This window comes from Anopheles bellator, chromosome 2 (genome assembly GCF_943735745.2).
Source record: "Anopheles bellator chromosome 2, idAnoBellAS_SP24_06.2, whole genome shotgun sequence".
Lineage (NCBI taxonomy): Eukaryota > Metazoa > Arthropoda > Insecta > Diptera > Culicidae > Anopheles > Anopheles bellator.
This window is the reverse complement of record NC_071286.1, coordinates 51,256,492-51,273,288: the sequence shown is the minus strand read 5'-3', so window position 1 is coordinate 51,273,288 and position 16,797 is coordinate 51,256,492. Positions and strand designations below refer to the sequence as shown.

At 46.4% G+C, this 16,797-nt stretch overlaps 1 protein-coding gene across 1 annotated transcript; it reads right to left on the bottom strand.

Moving 5' to 3' along the window:
* Nucleotides 1-3,455: 3,455 nt before the first annotated feature.
* Nucleotides 3,456-15,267, bottom strand: LOC131207680 (atrial natriuretic peptide receptor 1). Its single transcript, XM_058200306.1, has 15 exons — nt 14,880-15,267; nt 14,694-14,805; nt 12,163-12,328; nt 9,696-9,773; nt 9,343-9,619; nt 8,834-9,268; nt 8,648-8,768; nt 8,450-8,568; nt 8,145-8,223; nt 7,909-8,029; nt 4,864-5,389; nt 4,474-4,816; nt 3,799-4,412; nt 3,597-3,744; nt 3,456-3,531 (listed from the first exon to the last, which is right to left on the bottom strand). The coding sequence occupies exons 1-15, from the start codon at nt 15,265-15,267 to the stop codon at nt 3,456-3,458; spliced, it is 3,603 nt and encodes a 1,200-aa protein (XP_058056289.1).
* Nucleotides 15,268-16,797: the final 1,530 nt, after the last annotated feature.

The following is a 16,797-nucleotide window of genomic DNA, read 5'->3' as shown; positions in this document are numbered from 1 at the left end:
TCTGCGAAGGACACCGGCAGACGGGCGATTCGCTGCACTTTCAAACAACGCTAAAACGCACTCTCGGCTCTCGGCCCATCAAGGACGCAGTAAATTGCAGCAAGAATTACTGCCACTTGCATTTAGCCTGCGGACACACTGCACACCGCAGCCCGGCGACACTCACGCAGGAGCAGAGCATTTTCCAACAACTGGGTCGGGTTGGTGGAAACTTTTCGAACGACGGACTCCTTCCGTCGCACGTTTGGGGGCCTCGAAAAGCTGTCCCGCAGCACCACAATCACCGCAGCTGACGCACGTCGACTGTGCGCACCGTGTCACGAGAGCAAACTGGCTAACTCGGTCACTCCGTAGAACTGCGGTCCTAGTTGCTGGGAACGCGGATGCGCCGAGTCCGTAGCCTCTCTGTGAGCAGCGCTCACTCTATACTCACTCGCTTCCAGTGTCCTCGAGTCTCTCGCGAGTGCTTCGTGCCTGGCCACGCAGCGTTACGATTTGTAAACAGAGAGCCCCATTCAGCGCGGCACAGGACTCCGGCTGCTGCTCGGCGTGGCGCATTGGGGTGGCGGTGCCATGTGGTTTTTGTTAGCACTTGGGGCTTAGGGTTTTTTTTTTCGTGGTGTGTACGGAAATTGCCGACCACATTTGCAGGCAGCCAATGGGCGAACTTCGTATTTGTTGAATGTAAACAGACGCCATCCGGTGCCGCCGTACACGCCGCTGTACGGCGTGGTGCATTTCATGGTGAACTTCCATCGAAATGGCCATTCGCCGCCGGAGAGAGAGCGTACGGAGCGTTGAGAGCGACCCCCGGGTCCGGGTTAGGTAAATACCTTTTTGAATCACTTTCGCTAGTGGCTTCGGGGCAAGACAATGGTGGCGCCCCCACGGGACACACGGGGGAATTAAATTAAATGTGGGCCATAGCGTACTGGGTTGGTCCATAAGTTTTGCGAGAGTAAGTTGAAGGTTTTAAAGCAGAGGGAATTTATGAACGAATGTTGAAAGTGTATCAGGACTCTTCGCTGTCAATTAGAAAATTAAAAGGGGGATTTCTAAGTTTAAACGTCGTCCTACATGCCTTGAAGACAATGTACGTGAAAGATATTCCAAAAACAGTAGCAACAGCTGAAATAGCAGAGAAAATATATTTGTTGGAGTATAGAGTTTCAGAAAGCTGGGTGAAGTCCCATTCCAGTCCCACCATATACCCAGCAGAACCTTTTTAGCCGTCCTTGTATGGCCCCCGTTTGAGTTACTTCAATACGATAGTTTTTGCCCAATATAATCGTCAGATACATCGTCTGCCTGTGCAAGGTCCATCTTTAACATAAAAAATAACCGAACCGGATCGACGAAACCAAAATTTCACGTAGCTAGCTGATAGAATATTAACACTAGAAACACCATGCAAAATTTCAGCGAACTAGCTTGAATTTTCGCCTCAAAGGAAAACGGTAAAATGTAAGGAGTTTTCTCTTTTTTGACCTCCTTTGTTAACACCCTATAACTCACAGCTAAATGGAATAAACAAGAAACAGTGAGAGCATTATTTTAATCAATAAATCAATAGCATGGTCCACTTAGAATAGGGAAAGGTTGTATGTTTTCTGGCAGCGCCGGATGGGTGGTGGTCGAATTTCAAATGTTTTGATAGTATGTTTTAAGTAAATATTCGACTTTCAGTGCTGAAAGTTTCATCTTGGTACGCGGAGTTTTCAGAAAGTTATGCTTAATGGAACTCGAAAGAAGAAAAATAATTCTGCACATTCACGTCGAGAATCCCACGTGGTCTGATTTAAAACCGCAAAACACTAAAATTCGCAAAATCAACTGTATATGCTGTGCTTTACCGTTTCCGAGAACCCAACACCGTAGATTGAAAGATTCAGAGTAGACGTCGTAGAGGAACATACAATCAGCAGTTGAACTGGAACTGGTTCTGATGACATACAAAGGATGCTTGCTTATAGGCGACGAAACACACGTGAAAATGGATTTTGGACAGGACTTCCTGGGCCAAAATTTTATCTCGCTACGGCACGGGGAAATATCCCCTTCAAGTTCAAATTTGGAAACTAAGGATCTGCAAGGAATTTGCTCCTGTGGACGAAAAACCAGGGTTTTCATTACAAACAGGACGATGAACTCAACGCTGTACAAGAAAGAATGCATCAAAAGGCTAGTTCTATCATTTATGAAGTCACACAAAGGTCCGGTTAAGTTTTGGCCTGGTGGTTTTGAAAGCTGCCACTGCAACGAGAAGGTGGTTCTGTGGTACTTTTACAATAAGGTGGATTTCTTCGCAATATAATATCGATATCCTACCCACCACATTGCCCTAAACTCTGCCCAATCGAAAATTATTGGACAACAATCAATAGAAAATTGAAGAAGACTGGAAAGCTGATGCGGGATATACAAATTGGTACAATTTAGCCGCTGAGAAGAACCAGAAGATTGTGCAAAAAATGATGGCGCACATTCCGCAGAAAGTTCGCGATTTCATCCGACGACCAACAAAATAAATTTATGAAATTTTTCTCTTAAAGTACAGTGGACCATGCTTTATGAAGTGTCAGCTTGAAAACGATCATAAACTTGAAACTGTATGATCGATATTTTACGACATATTACGACCACTAGAGCCATCTACCGATAAAAAATGGATTTCTCTCCATCCAACGTGTTAAAATATGAATCGTAAAATACATGGGGCGACCAAAGGAACGAATAAAGTAACAGCTCGATGGTTTCGTTCGAGAATAATTTTGGAAAATAATTTTAATTCTATGTGCAAATCACGAAAATCTTAAATAACTTTGTTTCGTTTTTCGAGGTATGATTGATGTTTGATCGGTAATACCTTTTTTCCGCTTTCAACTTTGACAGTCTTTGCCTCCGTAGTGATTGAAAAACTACTTAATCATGATGAATTCGATAAGCTTACCACGCAAATATATTGCTTGCCGTTTAGATCTGGAAAGTCTTACGTATGGTAGACCCCGGTTGAGGTTTATTATCGAAGAATCTAATGCTTTGGAGAACCCGTTTATTGTTGTAGAATACAGAGAACACACGTCACGTTTGCGCTTCACAGCGATTTATTCCACCGTACACTACAGTAAAGTACGTCTAAATAGTGCATGTAAAACGGGTATCGCTATTTCCCATAAATCGATTACAATAAATGGTAACTCTGAACTGGTACTTCGGGATTCGTCGCCTCGTGGCGGGCGCTGGTGTTTTGCCTAACAGACCGATTGATACAATTGACACAGTGATGGTGGTCGGAACGAGCTTCTTCGACGTACGGTTATGTGGACCCTTCGATAGGGAACAGGTGGCAGGTATGACTGCCCCCGGTACAATAAGCGAAAGACACTGAGTTGACTAACATTGACAGTTACAAGGGCACTCTAGAAGGGCGGTCAAAGGTCCGTTTGACTTGGGCTCTACTTCCCGATGGCGGGAAACAGGATCGGAAACGGAACTTCGTTTTCGTTGTAGTTTCTCATCGGTGTTGGCGGTCTAGCAAATGAAACAAGTGAGAAGGTGAATGGTTTTTTCCCGCGATTCCCGGTGCAGTGAGTTACCTTGGGTCCGGTTCGGAACACTCCAGCAGCCAGTAGGTGGTCACTATGCCCTTTCCCTTCAGCTCCACATCACCCCGCAGCTCGACCCGGAACGTACCGAACTTATCCAGAATTAGTTTGGCCGCTTCTGAGACATGGATTTTGAGGGCTGCAAAGGGAAACAATGAGTCGCTTCCAAGGCGCTGCAGGGAAGACTACTTACGATGGCCAGTGGACTCCATACGTGAAGCAGTATTGACGGTGTCCCCGAACAGACAGTAGTGAGGCATCTTCTGGCCAACAACCCCGGCACAGACCGGGCCGGAGTGGATGCCTATACGGATCTTTAGCTGGTAGTCCGGCTTATGTTTGATAGTGAACGATTTCACCGCATCGAGGATGGCGAGCGCCATCAGTCCGATCTCCCGCGCATGGTCACGTCCGTTGCGTTCCGGCAATCCGGACACCACCATGTACGCGTCCCCAATCGTTTCCACCTTGTACACGTCGTAGAACCCGATGATGCGATCGAAAGTGCTGTAGAGGTCGTTCAGAAAGTCGACCACCTCCATCGGGCGGCTCTGGGCGCAGAGTGCCGTAAACCCCACGATGTCGCTGAAGTAGATAGTGACGCACTCGAACTGCTCCGGTTGGACCATCTCGCCGGCGAGGAGTTGCTGCGCGACGGGCCTCGGTAACACTTGGTACAGCAGTTCCTCCGTGCGCCGCTTTTCCATGCTGAGCTGCTCGGTCTTTTCCTCGACCAGACTCTCGAGGTTGTTGGCGTACTGCTCCATGCGACGCAGCAGGTCATCCATCAGGTTCTCACAAAAGCCCCTGCGAGCGAAACAAGGGGATGAACTGACGATCGGACGGCACTCTGCATGATCGTCCTTACTTCATGATCTGCCGGACACTGCTACGAATGCCCGAGAACGTTGGTCTGCTGTCGGGACTGTCGGACCAACACTTCTCCATGAGGTCGAGCAAGTCCGGTGGGCAATCGCGCTGGCCTACGAAGGGCCGGAACGGAGGACTCTCGTGCTGGCCGACCCTCTCGACGATGGCCTGCGGATCCATGAACTGGCGGGCCGTCTCGTACGGGCCACCGCGGACTACGATCTCCTCCAGGATGATGGCAAACGAGTACACGTCGCCCATCTGCGTGGCTGGCGTCCCGGGGATGACGGTGGCCGGCAGCAGCTCCGGAGCGACCCACAGCAGCTCTGCGAAGTACCGTTCTTATCAAAAACAGTTAGATCGGTGCCGGCTACCGGCTGCGGCTTACTGTTGTAGTAGTTCTGGTCCCGCACGTACTCCGACGGGGTGGTCAGGGTGCGCAGACCAAAGTCCGATATCTTCAGCACAAAGCGCCCGTCGATGAGGCAGTTGCAGGAGCGCAGCTTGCCGTGCACTCCGACGTCGCTGTTGTGCAGATAGGCCATCCCCTTGACGACGTCGTGGATGAGCGACATTCGGAAGTTCCAGTCAAGCTGTATCGCCTCGTTTTCGAGCACGTCCTTGAGGCTACCCTTCGGGCAGTACTCCGTCAGGATGAGGATGGTCGGGCGCGGCAGATCGATGCAAGCCCCGACGAAGCGGACCGTATTTTCGTGGTTCACGTCGCGCGCCTGTTTGATCTCCCACAGGAGCGTCGACGTGATGTACACCTTCTTTTTGGCCACCTTCTTAATGGCCACCCGTTCACCCTTGTAGATGCCGATGGTGGTGAACAGTTGGGCGGGCAGCTGCGAGTTTCCCGACGCTATCGAAACGCGGCCCGAATTGAGACCGAACTGCTGTAGGGAAAAATTCTAGGCAAATGAGGTAAGAATTTTGCGTCAATTCCAATTTCCACTTCCAACACAAGCGTATCGAGCCCTTAAGCCCGTAAGCCCTTCGTATTAAATTTGTCATTGGTGCACTATTATGCCAGAAAAATGTAGTGTTTCTCATCTGTCTTTGGTTGTGTTTAATCATCAACCATCATCTCCAGTCAAAAACGTTTCTGAGTCCTGCAATAATATTGTATGCTGATAACTCTCGACGACAGATAACTAAGACATGACACTAAAACGATTAAATTGTCGCAATAAAAGTATCAATTCTAAATTATGGAATAAAATGGATTAAATAATACTTTCTCGGAGGGATCGTTGAGAAGGAATTTCGTAAAAGAAATCAGAATGTTTCGTTTTCAATCAAAGCCTTGCCGCAGTAAACTGTAGCCATACAAAACAATAGTATTCTATAATATAATTTACAGATACTTTGAGCAACCGCCATTGGACATTGTTTAATGAAAGAGTTAGATGAAAAGAAACGCTGTAGTTTCCCTTGGATTGACTTATTTTTCAGTCACCGAATCGCCGTTTCTACTGGGCTGTTCAATAAGTTTTGAGCTTCGATAAGGAAAACGCAATTTTATGGTTTACAATGCACTTTCTTATTCAGTATGGCCTCCCAGGAACATCAATACGCTTGTTCCGATGAGATTCCAATTCATGAACTCCATCCCTGAATCTGGAAGGGCTGCAAAATACGCTTTCATCATTTTTCATCAAATCCCTGCACTTTCTTTTTCGCTTTCCCTGCACTTAAACTTAAATTCATGGATTTTGCCACTTTCAAAATGCTCTTGTGACACTGTGTATTGTCCCGATTAAGAAAGATTTTTTTCTTCTGCAAACCGGATCATTTTCCACGATTTTTCTCCTTCAGTGGATGGTCTTCAAAGCTTGTACGACCAAGTTCAAATTTAGCAACGTATCTTTTTGCTGTAGTAATGGAAGGCGAAGGACCCTATTAGGTGGATAAGTTGATTCCGGTGGTTTTTCAATAAATGTAATTACTCACTAAATATAACAAATATTTTGTTATGAAATATGGGTTAACGCATCTAACGTAGTATAAGTTTTTTTTGTTAAAGTGTAAACAATACCTTTTTTAAGCATTTGAACATGTCAAGTTTTGCTCCTGGTAAAGTGTTTTTGCGGGGATTACTGTAATATGACGAAAAGTGTTACTGAAAGTCATCATTTTTTTATGGAAGTTTATGGTTAACTTGCTCGTACTGACAGAACTTACTTAGTTTGTCGGATGTGGTTTGCACCGTTAAAAGGTGGTGATTTTGGCTTTCAAATCAAGAGCGACCTCAACACTCAAAAAATGTTGACAATGAACAATTGGTAGCATTGCTCGATTGGAATGCATGTCAGATGCAAAAAGAACTTCTTTGAAAAACGGAAAATCATTTGCAAATTTCTGCTTGCACGGCCGAAAAGAAAGAGGTTCTTGTACCGAATCTTCACTGGTGATGAAAAGGGGAGTTAGTACAAGAATCCTAAAGGCAAAAAGTCCTGGATACAGCCTGGTTAACTAGGTCCATCGTAACCAAAGCGAAAAATTCACTTTGCAACGGTTATACTGTGCACATGGTGGGATATGAAAGGAGTGGTGCACTATGAGCTTTCAAAACCTAATGAAATTATTGAAGGACAATCCCATGAACAACAATTGATGCATTTAAAGCAAAGCTTGGGCCATAAAACGACGAGAATGCGATAAAAGACGTGATAGGCTGACTTTTCAAAATGACGAAACTCGACCCCACATCGCAAAACCGATCAAAATCTATCTCAAAAATGTCGGATGAAAACATTTAACCCTCCCGCTGTATTCTCCAGATGTTAATCTTTCGGACTAGTATTTCTTATGTTACATGAGTAACGATTTGGCAGCACAGAAAATTTCCTTCGCTTTTTTAATCACTGCACGATACTTGATTTTTGTTGTTAAAAATACATTGACATGTCGATACTAAATGGATTGCAAACAAAGAATGTTCACATACGTTCACATGAAGAGTGTACCAACATACCAAAAAGGAAATTAGATTAACAGCAACAGCACCTCCGCCATTGAAGCTCAAAACTTATTGAACATCCTGGTCTTTGCGCCCAGTACTGCAGCGCGGTAAATTGATAGTTTTAAAGCAGATGCAAAGCTATGGGGCAATGATGAAAGAGCACTGGCATCGGCTCTGGCGGGAAAATATCTGTGATTAGGGATGGTGTGAAAATATTCCACCCCGAAACGGACAACGTGACAATGTTTCCAGGCAACAGATGCTGAAATGTCGTTTCACGCCATAACTCAGTGGGTGGCTCGGACTGCCGTGGCGCCCAATAATTGATCGACTAGACTAGAGAAGCATCAAACGACTGGCTGGTCTCGTTGGACTGAATAATTCATTAGCTGGCGCGCTAGCAATTAAAACTAGGACCGCGTCAACGAGCCCGTAGCTTCAGGGTCCGGACCGGTGTACACCTACCTCGTAGTTCAACTTCTGCAGACCCATTTTACTGCCAAACATTTTGCCCACCTCCAGAAGCACCTCGTCTGGCCGAACTCGCCAGGACATGTTGTTCAGCTCGCTATTCAGCTTCATTTGTCTGTTACGCGAGAAGGGCAGGGAGGAAGAAAAAAAGTGGAGAAACAAAATGAATATTCGCCGTGAAGCACCCGGCATCCCGGCTGAAAGCCAGAACGCATTGGTGAGAGTCCTACTTGCACAGGATATACGCGACGGCCGCGGCAAACGCGGAGATTATGCCGAATCCGACGAGCCCATAAAAGATCACCATTTCTGCAGAGCGACGCGGTTGTTAGCCAGTGAGCCAAAGCAGCAGGGGGTCGAAAGGACAGAGAGACAGCGCAAGACACAGAGCGTCATTATCATTATCTGTGTTTGGGAGGTGATTTAACGATAATCGTTGCTCCCCGAAGCGCCCCGTGGGTGGGCAGAAAAACGGTAATGTTCGCCCCGAAAGACAGCAAGGACGATGGAGGCGGACAAGGAGACAAGGACTCACCACTGTTGCCCTGGCAGGCCGGAGACGATCCGAGAAAGCCACACTTGGGTACGTCCGGCGGTGGGCCCTCGCGTCCGCCGGGCCAATGTATCTTTTGTCCCTTGACCGGCGAGTATTCTCTGAGCAGGAGAGACAGAACGCATACATGCTGGTGGGTGGGGCGTGGTGGGTGGTGTTGATTTGTTGACCGGACATTACCTGGTAATACCGTAATAGTGCGCCACCACCTCGAACCGGCCGGTAATTGGATCCAGGTCGAGTATGGAGTAATCAGCGTCACGATCGCCGTTGTCATCAATTCGCACATGTCCGGTGATGCCTGGAAGACCAGAAGACCCCCGGGTGTCGGTTGCTAGAAGCTTCTCCACCTAGCCTGGCTCCTACCTTCAAAGTCACGTCCCCACATCTTCCTGGTAATGGCCGTTCCGTCGCGTATGTCACCGCCCTCGTTGAGCGTATCGTTCAGGGCCATGCCGAGCAGTATGACACCGTCGAAGAAAGCGCCGATGAAGAAGTTTACCTCCTCGTCCTCGACGAACGTGTAGTTGTAGTCGCGCTTTGCCCGGTTACGCACCTTGTCGGCGAAGTATTGGTACGTGGAGCTCGTCGGCTGGAGCAACGACACCCGGAGCAGGGCCTCGTACGACTTGCGCGCCTTGAAGTCGTCCTCGTCCCCGAGCTCCCAGTAGTGGTCGCCCCAGTAGGAGCTCTGGAAGATTTCGACGTCCAGGAAGGTGAACTCGCCGCGCGTCATGCCCAGCGCCAGCGCAGACAGCATGAATCTTCTCACGAGCGATCCGCGTACGGAAAGAATTATCACTACGAAAGAGATTGGGGACCGAAACCGGGGACACTCAATAACCTCCAGCTAATTGGGATCGGAGTTCACAAACCTCTGGCGTACATGCTGGCATCCTTCAGGTACGATATCAGATCCTCCTCGTCGTTGCCGTCCAGTTCGCGCGTGAACTTCAGCAGCTCCTCGTCCTTCAACCCGTACTCGAGGTTCTTGCCGACCGTCAGCGAGAACAGGTCCGACCGGTCTATGATCAGGGCGATGTGGCGCCAGCCGAACTGGCGGAAGATGCTCGAAAACACCAGCTTCAGCCGGCACTGGCAGTACGACATGCGGGTCAGCGTTTGGTAGCGGGATTTGTCCTTAAAAATGCCCTGCAAGGTGACCCGCACGACACGAGGTGTCCGAGTAAAGGAAGAAGCCCAACCATGCCGGATGTCCCCATCTTACCGAGCTATCGTTTTTCCACCTGTTGCTCAGGCGACCCAATATTCCGGACGTCACCGAGAGTTCCCCTTCCTGTGGGGGCTGGCGGGGTCGCAAGGAAAAAAAGCGCTTACATTACACATGTTGTGTCCAGAGTGAAGCCAACCCTAGAGGCGCACTGGCGCATAGTTAGCCAACGAACTCCCGAGAACCGGGAAGAGTCTTAATACATGACATAAATCTGGAAAAAAACTTGATACCAAACGGCAGGCTCTCGGAGACGGAGACCACGGAAGAAGGAGCTAATAAGGCAGTACATTACGACGTTGGGTTGATGGGCGTTAAGATGCTACTTTCCTACTGTTGACCCGATTCTAACGGGGTTACTGTAATTAGTATGGCAATGAAAGAGCCCGTCTCTGGGAAACGAACGAAAAGAACGCACTTCTAGGTCCAGGTCTATTCCTTGAGAAACGGACTTTTCTCAAAGAAATCAAATGTTTACTACATTGAAATGAAAAATTCTATTTTATTGAAAGTATGTGCCATCGTTAGATATTCATTTTTCTTATCTCTCTGCAAAAACGTGGATTCCACGTCGAAAGAATTCTTTGTCTTTTGATGGCAGCAGATTGATTTTGATAGATTGCAGCTCCCATCCAAGTAATTGTATCCTGACCCAGTTTTGCTTTGTAGGTCATGGAGACGCCAGGTTCAGTGGTCATTGAGCCTCACCTGGCGCCTCCATAACTGACCAGTAGATACGGCATTCTGGTCGTTTATCGGTCAATGCATGGTTCAAATTGATTATTTGTTGTCAGTAGCGATCTGAATTAACGGTTTCACCAGGTTTTGGGAGCTTGTGATGCATCACACCTTTCTGATGCCATCAGAAAGTCCTTTTCTTGGAATCCTCCGACGCTCTTTGTTTGTTAAGTCAAAATCGCCATTTTTTAATTTTTTACACCACTCATAGCACTGCTATCTTTGAAAAACAAGCTTCCTTAATCATTTGATGTGATTTGGTAACAGTTTTCTTCAACACGTAGCAGAAAAATAATAATCCCTGCAAAACGTCATTTTCAGGCACAAAAGTTGATATGGTCGTACCTTTTTAAAGGTCAATTGCTAACTAAATTAATTTTTTTTTGGACCAGAAATCATTTACCTGGTGTCCAAACAAGGTAATGTTGACAAAAAAACAAAACCAGGTGGTCGAAATTGACAGCTAGAGCCATCTATTTAAAATTCCGAATCTCAAGGTATAGATGGATTTGAATGGAGTAGAATGAAAAAACATGCAAAACTATAGTTAGTAATACGAACTAGGAACAACTAGACACTTCTATCAAAACTAGACAGACTGGCCATTACTGGAACAGTTGATAGTCAATCAAGATATCTCTCTTTGAGTCAATTACCAGTAAGTTCGAGATCCGAGAAATGACGACTATGCTTACTATTTTCGTCATACTAAATGTCCAGACGAACAAGGAACTAATAAATAGTAGTTGTTTTCATCTCTTCTACATTTTTCAGTTAGCATATTATATTCAACTAATTTGATTACAAGATATTTGATTACAAGATTAAGATATGTAACGAGAGTTTAGGATGGACATCGCTATTGATAATTGCTACAGCGCAGTTTATAGCGAGTGAAGATTCGAACTAAAGACACCACTTTCTCAAACCTTCCCCATGCTGCCCCAATGTACACGGTTTAGTTATGTATTTATGCGCATAAACTATTACATACAACGACGAAGCACATGTAACAATATAGAAGAGAAACGGTCGTTGCAATGAAACAGAAACAAGCCCTACACTCGTTCATGGGGAACGACAGCAAAAAGGACCATTAGATTTGCCTGGACTACCCGGAGCACTCCCGGGAAAGTGATTGGATCGGAGTGTGGGTAGCAGAACCGAATACAATACGGTTTCCTCCGGTTATCCTTTCTCGGGAGGGCCGGGCCTGAAGTGTGGTGACAAGATCAACCACATCACCCGACGTGCGCATATCGTGATGGTCGGCAGTCAAGCGATGATCGGCAAATTGAGTTGTATTTTTAGAAGTCATCGTGACCGCCACTCCAGCGGTCCGGCGACTGGAGCGGCTTTTATGCGAAGACAGATATCGTTGGCATATCGTAAGCTGCCGAGCTGCTGACATTTAATAGCATCTGGCGCGAGCGAGGAAGAACGAGAGGGATTAAGACGGGACGCGCGCCGTTGGTGCGCTGGTAGCTAAAGATAGTGGACCAATCAGGAAATTATCCTGTCGACACAGCCCTCGGAGCGGACCGGACCGGCTAGACCGAAGACGAGCGCCAGCGCTTTGATTGCCTTATGGTAGATTAAACACTAATTGCGGTGATTCATTAAATAAATTTGCTTTTCAAATCGAGCAAAGGGCACGCGAGAGCAAACGGCCGCCGCAGGATGCACCGGTAGGTCTGGATCGTGACAGTCCCCGATGGTACCTTACCTGATCGCCCATGCCGGTAATGATGGGAGTGTTCCAGTAATCGGCCAGCTGGGCTACCGGTTCCAGGGCGAAGGCACAGGCCGGTCCAATGAAGGCGATCACACTGTACTTGAAGTGCATGTCCGCAGCCAGCCCGGGAGACTTGGACCCGGAACAAGAGGCGTAGCTGTTGAGAAAATTGGTAACAGAACAACGGGAAAGTAATTGGCGCTCATTACTAGAATCGACGGTGCAGTTGTGATGCGAATGTGCAATAAGCTTGGGATGCCTAAAGCACCAGCTCTGTCCCAGTAAGTAGTGTCCCAGGGACCAGTAATCCCGTTGGAGGGATGCTCATCTGTCTGAGACGAATTCGATTTGTTTTTAATCTCTGAAACGGACTTCCAGTGGTGCTGCTTTCGGCACTTCCCGACTTCCCGAGAGGGGCGAGATTTTTAGGTCGATTTTATTAGTGTCACTCTTAATTGCCTTTACACATGCCGTTCTCTGGATCATTGTTTCGCTCTCATTCATCACGCCGCTGACGGGGCGTCAAATGATTGTCGGATATATCAAGACGTGTCCGGACGGCGTGTTTGCACACTTTGGCGAATAAACACTGGCTGGGCGGATGTGGAGTGGAGTTCCAAATCTTCGCCACGGCGCAGACATCCTGCTGCCAGCCGGCGGCCGTCAGAATGGCCTTTTCATTTTAATGCCGTTGGCTCGCTGGCGCCAGCAGATCGCGCTCTCGTGTGATTGACGAAGGGGGCCCCAAAAATAAACAGAATGCAATGTTGGATGTGTCGACGAAAAGGACACATCATTTACATAAGTATGCCCATTTACTGCTACGGTTCCTTCCGGGCCCACTTCCGGTGCGAGAGAGAGGGAGAAAGAGCGCAGAAAAGGGGTCACGACGACGACACAAGTGAACCACAAATAGGCACATATGGCATGATGGCAGAGCCTGGCTGGCCGAAAAGTGTGGTAATTTTGTGAACGGCCCAAGGAAAACGAAGCCAAACACACGGAACACGGCTAGCAGAGGGAGCGGGAGCCAATTTCAGGAATTACAATCATCTCACGTACATCGTCACGAAAATATTTTCACTAGAAAGCGGCTTGTTGCACTGCAGACACGCCGAGAGGTTGGGACAAATCGTGCTGTTTATGGCTATGACCGGGACGTGGATGGTTTTTATGGAGCAAATTTGCAAGGAGTTCGCTTCTGAAGGCGGCTGAAGAATGGTACGAAATGTGACACCTTGGGCACTTGGCCACTTGCATTTTAATGTAAACGGACTTTAGTTTCGGAAACACGCGGCACGCGCTCAATTAGGAACGCATTGATCGCAATGACTTGTTTGAATGCATAAATATTAGACTTCCAGCATTATTCTAGAGTTCACACTGATTCCCATGAAAATCAACTGAGTTTTAAAGGGTTCTCGTCGTACGACGATAAATCAACATAAGAAAGTGCATCTCTAAGCTACCCGATGTTTGTTAAGGTTAATCTGAAACGCTACTTTTCAATTAATTCAAACTACAGTGGATGGCGCAAAGAAGTTTAACTCTTGAATATTTGGATAAGAGCAATTAAAGTACTTTTTCTACATTTATAAGCAATAATGACGTGATTTTTTATATGTTTTCATATTCAAAATGCAAAATAAAGGCTGAGAATCGTTAATGTGAAGAATTCGCAAGACATCTTACTGTTTCTGAGTTTGTAATATGACAGCACCCTTTAAATACCGCAAGTTAATCGATGAATAACGTAAATTAGTTATTAATTTGAGTTGTAAAATAATTGTTCTAAATATGTATGGCTAAAATTTGTCTCTTGTATGAATCACGGCAAAACTATAATTTACACATCTTATTTTATGTTTTTGATTGATATTTGATTCGCTAAAGCAAATTTTTGATTCTCGTATTTACTGAAATCTTTTGTGTTCTTCAACTAAACTTCTTTTCGCCATCCACTGTATATTTGGGCTTTTTCTGTTGAATTGTAGGGTTGTACAGGGTGGTTCATATAGTGTTTTGATTCCGAAGAGGTTGTGCAAAATATCCATTGCGCGCTGTTGCTGTATGGCACGTAGCGCCGTTCTGTTGAACCCAAATGTCGTCCAAGTTTTTAGCTTCAATTTCGGCGAAAAACCAATCAGCCAACATTTCTCGGTACCGTACGCCATCGACGGTTACGGTGGCTCCTTCTTCAGTTTCGAAGAAAAATGGGCTTATGATGAAGCCAGACTAAAATCTATAGCAAACAATAATTCGTTGTGGATGCATTGGCTTCTCTTGCACGACGTACGGGCTTTCCAAGTCCCAATTCTGCTTATTAATATTCCATCACCGGGTGGGAATTTCTACATCACTATTCTGCTGGATACACTCAGCCTCATACGATAATGATATTTTGCTTTCACCCTCACATTTTACATCGAAGGTATTCAAATTCCTGAGCTTTGAAACACTTCAAGTGACATTCTCAACATTATAAGTCTTAGATGCTTTAGTCTTAAACCGAGTTCACTCACCTGGCCTGCACTTTCACTAGCTTCACTTGGTGGGTTTTCATGAGACTTTGGTTGACCAGTTCCAGTGCCAAATCGATGGCAGGTCCGCAACGTTCCAGATCGAACGGTGAGTCTGGGGCAGTCGAAAACGACACGATACACTTGTGGAGTAGCAGCAAACGCCAGTTCCCCCTTCCGGTAACTTACCCAAATGAGATGCCATCAGAACGCCTACGTAGTACACGGTGTAGTTCGTATCGTCGGCCACCGGCAGCACTTCCAGCTGGTTGAGACTTCGCTTGTGGATGCGGTCCGCCCCAGCTGGGGTTGACCCGTTGCCCTTAGCACCCGATACCACACTCGATGGTGCCAGGATGCCGGATTCGTCCTCTTCGAAGATGTAGCCGTCATCTGGGTCGCGGCTCGTCTCGCACAAGCTGTTAAGTAGCTGACCGATTTCCGTGTCCTCTAGGGGACGCGCGATCCGCCCCTCGTGACGGTGGGCCTCTGAGGGACCGCATAGAGCGTGCAGGAAAAGGATACATTCCAGCAGCACTGGCAGCACGATGAACCACGGGGCGACGACGTATGCCATGTCGTAGTGCGAATTATTTCGATTATTTATTATGGGCTAGGACAGCGGCCTCTTACACCGACGTCGGCTCCGGCAGACCACTGGCCTCGGCAGGGAGTGCCATCCCAGGACAGTACCAGCGGAACTGATGCGCCTGGCAAGTGTCACGCGATGGCTGTCGGCGGGTCGCGAACATTTCACTCGCAGCTCATTTGCATGAGGAACTAATAAAATGTAGTTATTTACAAATTAATTTCTCGCATAAATGTGGTGCTAAAGTCGCTGATGCGAGCCAGAAGTGGTGCAGAAGCTCGACTTATTCACGCTTCACGCCCCCTGCTGGTGGTGCTACAATTTTCCAAACAGTTTGTTTTTATGTGCTCCGAGCGGCGGCGAGCATTCGTATTTAATCAGCACATCTGCAACGAGGACGAGGACTTTATGAGCCAAATCAGCCGCGGCGAGAAAGATACACTTGGAATGTACTTGGAGCGCCAGTGCCTTGGGAGAACATGTAGGAAGTTGTGCTTAAGTGATGAGACTTAAGCGCGAGATACTAAAATAAGTGATACTAAAATAAGAATTAAGAACCACGAAAGAGTGCGTTGAAGGTCTTTTGGAGAGACGTTCAAAGCTAAGGTCAAGGTGAAATCGACACATTGTGCCTTAACACTAGATATACCACCGTTTTTAATAGAGTGAGGCTGAGCCATATATGGTACATTTTTAATTTGGTTTTGAAAAACGGCTTACAAATTTCCGATTTTTTCGGCATCAGATCGACCAATTTTTGAGTACGTTTTTGATTGTTACTGGCCCCCATCTCGGCAATAGCAATTCGAGGTGGACAATGATTACTGGTTTGTTTGCGTAACTATTATAACTATTAATGCAATTATTACGTAACTATTAACACAACCACCGAGGAGGAAAAGAGCTTCAATGGAATGAGATTTTCAAATATCGCACCACTTGAGTTGAAGACGTACCACTTTGGAAATAAATATTTCCTGTTTTTCAAAATTGTATTTCATACATAAATGCTTTGAATGAACCTTTCAAATAAAAGGTCAAGCATCGAAAAATATTAAGCCGTTTGTTTTTAATAACAAAATAAAATAGTGTATCATATGTGGCTCACCCTTGTACCAGACCGGTCCAAATGATCGGTTTAGTATATCTAGCGTTAAATAATCCAAACTAGTAATTGATGCCTTTATGACCAAGGAGTCAAGCAGATTCTATGGTTTTAATGCCATCGCGAATGTTTTTGTTTCACAAAGATGAAACAATTCGATTCGAAAACATGCGCCAATTGGAAACGTACCATTTGTCCGTCACGGCAGGGAGAGACTTTTTTCAAGAAAGTGTGTAAACTAACTACACCATACAAACAAAGCCCATCCCATGGTCACGTATCCTATCATCTGCCCAAACGCTTATCGCCTGAGAATGGAATGACGAGCATGGAAGATGAAAGATAAATAAACACTAAAAACCGACCGGGTCCACGTGCTGCTTCGCCCGACAAAATTTCTCTCCTCTTGTCCG

Coding starts and splice junctions, on each gene's coding strand:
- LOC131207680 (XM_058200306.1), bottom strand. CDS start 15,267: ATGGCATACGTCGTCGCCCCGTGGTTCATCGTGCTGCCAGTGCTGCTG. Junction 14,806..14,879: donor TCTGATGGCATCTCATTTGG/GTAAGTTACCGG, acceptor CGACTGCCCCAG/ACTCACCGTTCGATCTGGAA. Junction 8,569..8,647: donor CACTATTACGGTATTACCAG/GTAATGTCCGGT, acceptor TCTCCTGCTCAG/AGAATACTCGCCGGTCAAGG.